General features: G+C 45.9%; 1 protein-coding gene across 1 annotated transcript; it reads left to right on the forward strand.

Moving 5' to 3' along the window:
* Nucleotides 1–3,738: 3,738 nt before the first annotated feature.
* LOC140730046 (histone H2A-like) lies at nucleotides 3,739–4,232 on the forward strand. Its single transcript, XM_073050192.1, has one exon. The coding sequence runs from the start codon at nucleotides 3,757–3,759 to the stop codon at nucleotides 4,144–4,146; it is 390 nt and encodes a 129-aa protein (XP_072906293.1). The 5' UTR covers nucleotides 3,739–3,756; the 3' UTR covers nucleotides 4,147–4,232.
* The last annotated feature ends 1,991 nt before the right edge of the window (nucleotides 4,233–6,223 follow it).

The raw sequence follows: 6,223 nt of genomic DNA on the forward strand, positions 1-6,223 counted from the left end.
GGAGAGAGAGGGAAATGGGAATGGGGATGGTGAAGGTGGGAGGGGGCAATTTCTGGAAGTTCGAGAAATTGCTGTTCAAGCTATCAGGTTGGAGGCTACCCAAGCAGAATATAAGGTGATACTTCTCCAACCTGAGTGTTGTCTCACTGCGGCAGGACTGACATGTTGGAATGGGAATGGAAAGTAGAATGGAGATTTGAAGTAGGTGGCCACTGGGAGATACCACTTTTTCTGGCAGTAGGTGCTTGGTGAAGCTGTCTCCCAATTTACGTTGGGTCTCACCAATAAAAAAGGAGGCCACACCAGGAGCACTGGACACAGTATATAACCCCAACAGACTCACAGGTGAAGTGTTACTTCACTTGGAAGTCCTGTTTGGGGACCTGAATGGTAGAGTGGGAGGAAGTGTAGGGCAGGTTGGCACTTGTTCTGCTAGTAAGGATAAGTACCAGGAGGGAGGTCAGTGGGAAGGGACAAATGACAAGGGAGTTGCATGTGGAGCGATCCCTGTGGGAAGTGGGATGGGAAAGATGTGCTGGGTGGAAGGATCCCACTGGAGATGACGGAGGTTAGGGAGAATTATGTGTTGGATGCAGAGGCTGCACTAGGGTAGGTGAGAACAAGAAGAACCTGATCCTGGTGGGGTGGCGGGTGGATGGGGTGAGGGCAGTGTTGATGGTGGAGGAAGGAAAGCCTCCTTCATTCCAGAATGAAAAGCCTCTTCCTGAGTGCAGACACGACAGAGATGGAGGAATTGAGAGTAGGGAATGGCATTTGTTTTTACATTGACAGGTTTGGAAGAGGTATAGTCCAGGCAGCTGTGAGAATTTGTGAGTTTAGAACCATAGAACCATAGAACACTACAGCACAGTACAGGCCCTTCAGCCCTCCATGTTGTGCAAACCCATATAATCCTTTAAAAAAAGCACTAAACATGACCTCTCTACTCTTGAACTCAATCCCCCTGTTAATGAACCCTAGCATCCAATAGGCCTTCTTAACCACCCTATCAACCTGTGCAGCAACCTTGAGGGATGTATGGATTTGAACAAAAAAGGTCCCTTTGTTCATCCACACTCTTAAGTAACTGACCATTAATCCTGTACTCAGTCTTCTGGTTTGTCCTTCCAAAATGCAAAAGATAATGGTAGATAAACCATCTCCATAGATAGAGACAGAGAAATTGAGAAAGGGGAAGGAGGTTTTGGAAATGGACCAGGTAAACTTGAGGGCAGGGTGGCAGTTGGAGGCAAAGTTTATGAAGTTGACGAGCTCGGCATGGCTGCAAGAAGCAGCACCAATGCAATCATTGATGTAGCATCATTAAAGTTGGGCAGTGATACCAGTGTTGCCGACAAAAAGGCAGGCATAGCTGGGACCCATGTGCATGCCCATGGCTACACCTTTTGTTTGAAGGAAGTGGGAGAAGCCAGAAGAGAAATTATTGAGAGTTTCATGCCAGTGGTAGGGGAGATACTGGAGAGGATTCTTTGGAATAGGATTTATGAGCATTTGAAAAATCATGGCCTAATTAGGGAGAACCAGCACGGCCTTGTGTGGGGCAAGTACTGTCTTGCTAACTTGACTGAGTTTTTTGATGAGGTGATGAGGGTAATTGATGAAGGTACAGTAGATCTCTTGTCCACATGGAGTTTAGTCAGGAGTTTGACAAGGTTGCTCATGAGAAGCTCATCAGAAGGTTAAGATGAACTGGCCATTTGGATTCAGAACTGGCTTGTCCACAGAAGATAGAGGGTAGTGATCACAGGGATTGTACTGGGACCTCAGATATATATATAAATGACCTAGATGAAAATATAGATGGGTGGGTTAGTAAGTTTATAGATGATGCAAAGATTGGTAGTGTTGTGGATAGTGTAGAAGACGGGCAAAGAATACAGTGGGATATAGATCAGTAGCAGATAATGGCAGATGGAGATTAACCCGGCTAAATGTGAAGTGTTAACACCTTGGTAGGTCAAAATTAAAGATTTACTGCACTGTTAAGGATAAGACCCTCAACTGTGTTGATGAGCAGAGAGATCTTGAGTCCAAGTTCATAGCTCCATGAAAGTGGCTACAGAGGTTGATAAGGTGGTTAAGAAGGCATATGGCATGCTCACTGAGGCACTGAGTTCAAAAGTCAGGAAGTTTTATAAACTCTAGTTAGACAACATCTAGAGTATTGCATACAGTTTTGGTTGCACCATTAAAGGAAGGATGTTGAGACTCTGGAGAAACACCTGCATCTCCTCCAAGGCCATGAGCATCATGAACTCATTCATGAATGATATTTGTGAGCGCATCACAGGTGAGGCTTCCTGCCTGGCCCATTACAAGAAACAGTCAACCATCAGCTCCCCGGACATCCAGACTGCCATGTGGCTACCACTGCTCAGGAAGCTGTCCAGTCTCATCGTGTTAGAAGGAACAAAGGTGGTGACCAAGTACACCAGCTCAAAGTGTATTTCCACAGGATCCTGACAAAACAAACTGAAAACCCAACGGCTCTATTAAATGCCACACACAGTTTCCATGGAAGAGTTGTCTTAATATTTTGCTAATACTTTTCTATATCTGCTTCAATATTTCTCTTTCGAGAGATAATATTCATCAGGATCATGTTGATGACAATTAGCCGTCCCCCTGCCTGGTGACAATCCTGTGTTCCTGCACACTGAACTAACATGGAGCTTCCCCTTCTCCTGCCCCGTTAGTTTGTCTTCATCTTCAAATACTTGTCCCACTGAACTCTCCATTGACAGAGGAAGACACTCAACAGGATTTTTGTATGCTCTCTGTTCTTCATGTTCTAGTGAATGCCTCTTCGTTACTCCATTTCCAAGGTGCCCTGAATCTACATCAGAATACATTAACGGTGATATCGCTGTTTCTGTGCTTCCACCACAGATCATGAAGTGACCCTTCCATGATGTGATGTGTTTTCACAAAGAGGGACACATTCCCAGAGACAGTTACGGTAGAATTAATTCACATTCTGTGTGGATAGTAACCTGGATTAAGTAATTGGCCATTCAGGGAGTCCACGTTCACAGAGAGGTTCTAATTGCTTTCTTTTGGTTTGTTTAATTTAATTTTTTCTTTAGTGCCAAACTGAGGAGGCTGAGTCAGCACCCAAGCATATCAAAGCAGCAGGGCCCGGATCCGAGAACCAGGAATGAGCACTAGGCCAGATTGAAAGTGTCAGTCGGTCAGGGCTGGGGTGAGGGAGGTGTTCAGCTTGCTGCTCGGTGGGGATTATTTGTCCCTGTGCTGAACTGAGGCTGTGGCCTGTAACTAACAGACTCCTGGACGGGCTTCGTGGCTGTGAACTCATTTTCATGAACTTTAGTTCTGAATATTATTTATTTTTTATTTTTTGCACGATTTGTTCTTTTTTGCATATTGAGTGTTTGAGTCTTTTTTAATGAGCTCTATTGGGTTTCTTAGCTTTGTGACTGTCTCTAAGGAGATGAAGCTGAAGGCTGTATATAGTATACATAGTTTGATAAAAAAAATACCTTGAAGTTTGTTCAAATTTCATATCCTGTTGGGGAGTGACAGTTATTTTTCGCGCTTCTCTTGCTGCGGTCTGATCATTGGAGAATCAGACAGCTCGCTGATTGGGTGATTCCACATCACCAATCGGAGAAAGCATTGCACCACCAATCGTAAGTGTCCTTCCGCAATCCTCCAGAAGCTATAAAATTAGTAAATGCGAATCATTTCCTCATTCTTTGTGAAAGATCGGCTAAAATGAGTGGACGAGGAAAAACCGGAAAGGCTAAGAGCAAGCCCAAGTCTCGCTCGTCCCGGGCTGGACTGCAGTTCCCGGTGGGCCGTGTTCACAGGCTCCTGAGAAAGGGTAACTATGCTGAACGGGTGGGTGCCGGAGCCCCGGTCTATCTGGCTGCTGTGCTCGAGTATCTGACGGCTGAAATCCTCGAGTTGGCCGGTAACGCTGCCCGGGACAACAAGAAGACCCGCATCATCCCCAGACACCTGCAGCTGGCCGTCCGCAACGACGAGGAACTCAACAAGCTGCTGGGAGGGGTGACCATCGCTCAGGGCGGGGTGCTGCCCAATATCCAGGCCGTGTTGTTGCCCAAGAAAAGCGGCGCGCCTGCCAACCCCAAGGCCAAGTAAAGAGATAAAGCGACAATTTAGAAACCCAAAGGCTCTTTTCAGAGCCACTCAGATTGTCTGTGGAAGGGCTGAGCACCGGCTGGGGTGAGTCCGGGGGATTTCCGTTCTGTGTGTGTGTGTGATCGACAAGGGCTTAAACTCTCAGTCTAAAGTGCATTTTCTCCGCAGAAAAGAAAAAGCACTTATCTGCGCACTTTACTGGGTTTTACCAATTTTCTGCCCATTTTTACCGAAAATGAAAATCGCCCCGCTTCCTGGTTAATACAGAGAGGTATTTGATTGGCGGTAAATCGCCTAACTTAATTGGCGAGTTGTAAATGCCCAATCAGTGCGGCCTTATTCACCGAAAACCGTGAAGTCCTCCAAGAGTAAAATAATTTTATAGCACAGTCCAAAAGTAAATAACTACAGATGTGTGCCAATAGGAGCCGTCACATGACCCTGATCAATTTACACTATAGACGATGTAAATTTATTATCAAAATACGTACAGCCTTTAATTTCATCTTCTTGTAGGCTCCCAAAGTGAATTATATAACCTATGAAAAAACTACACACAACAAAGACCGACAAACGACCAATGTGCAAAAGAGGACAAATCGTGCAAACAAAAATAATAATATTAAACATGACCCTCAGAATCCCCGAAAAATAGTTCTCCGGTACAAGAGATATGCATATTGAATCACCGATTAGTACAAATGCTGATTCATGGATCATAACAGGTTTTTATTATGTAAAGCGTACTATGTTATGGACGGTTCACAAACTGCGATCGGAGCCGAGACTGTAATGTGAAGTTGTTTTGTGAAAGGATCTCGAGTCGACTCAGAATAAGACTCATGACAACTTCAACGTACCTAAATAACCACCTTCACGGCAATTAAACCGCATCAGCAACAACAAAAATCTGCCTCACAAGAATAAGCTCTTTGTGTAAAGTTGCGTGTGCGTGTCTGAAGATCGAACCAAGCTGACGTAGGAAAGGTTAAAATCAGTACAATGGGTGGGAGAACCAATCACAAGCCGCCCGGAGCCCGGTAACTCTGGCAGGGCGGTGGAGGCGGAAGTGGAAGAAGCTGACGCCGAGAATCATTGCTTTTCTTGCAACAGAGGCTGCAGATCTCAGATCTGATCGAGTTATTTATACCCGGGGCGTGAAACTGCTCAAATGCTGATCGACACACGGGAATTCTGAACGTACAAGGCTGTGAGGGGATAGGTCTGAACAGACGGTATTGTCCTGTGCGGGCTGAATGGCCTCACTCTGCGCCAGTCATTCCTGGAATGGTTTTATTCTTTCCCAGTGTGAGAGCATCGCCAGCAGGGACACCAATATCCCCAAATCCCTAGACGTTCTAGAGTGATTTCTAGCCCATTTCAGAGGGCAGAGAAGGGTCGGCGACACCGTAGCGTATCGGGAGTTACACAGAGGCCGGGGAAATGACAGCAGATTTCCTCCCGTGGACAGATAGGCTTTCACCGCAGGCCAGTACTTGCCACACTGGACCAGCTGTTTATTCCAGTCTGTGTGCTCTGCTGTGGTGCCCACTGATTCTGGGGGCTCACACACTCAACGTAGTGAGTGGAAAAGAGTATGTTAATGAGGGCAATGTTGTTTACATAGACCTCAGTGAGGACTTTAACGTTTGAGGCATCAGAGTTGTCAGGGCCCTGAAGCTGGGACCCAAGTATTGTGCGCACAGTGATATTTACTGAGTAGCAAATCCGCGGGGGCAACAAAGTCGGCGTCAAAGTTCAGGCAGAAATCAAAACATTCAGATAAATCTAAAAACCGGAAACAGGCAGAGTCGATATTCAGACGGACAGAGTACAGATACAAATGCTGGCCAGGCTCAGGAAAATTCACTGGCACAATCTGGCAACAAACAGGTGAAAACACAGGACTGAAATACACTGAGCAGTAAACAGAGTGGCAGATGATAGGTGGAGCTCAATGAGACAGAAGTGCAGCAAAACAGGTAATAATGAGAAAGAGCTGAGAGGCGGAGTACTCAGTAATACAGGGGCCGGAGTGGAGCAGAAGCAGAGACAGGAGCACGTGGGGCATGAAAAC

Source organism: Hemitrygon akajei, chromosome 7 (assembly GCF_048418815.1).
Source record: "Hemitrygon akajei chromosome 7, sHemAka1.3, whole genome shotgun sequence".
Lineage (NCBI taxonomy): Eukaryota > Metazoa > Chordata > Chondrichthyes > Myliobatiformes > Dasyatidae > Hemitrygon > Hemitrygon akajei.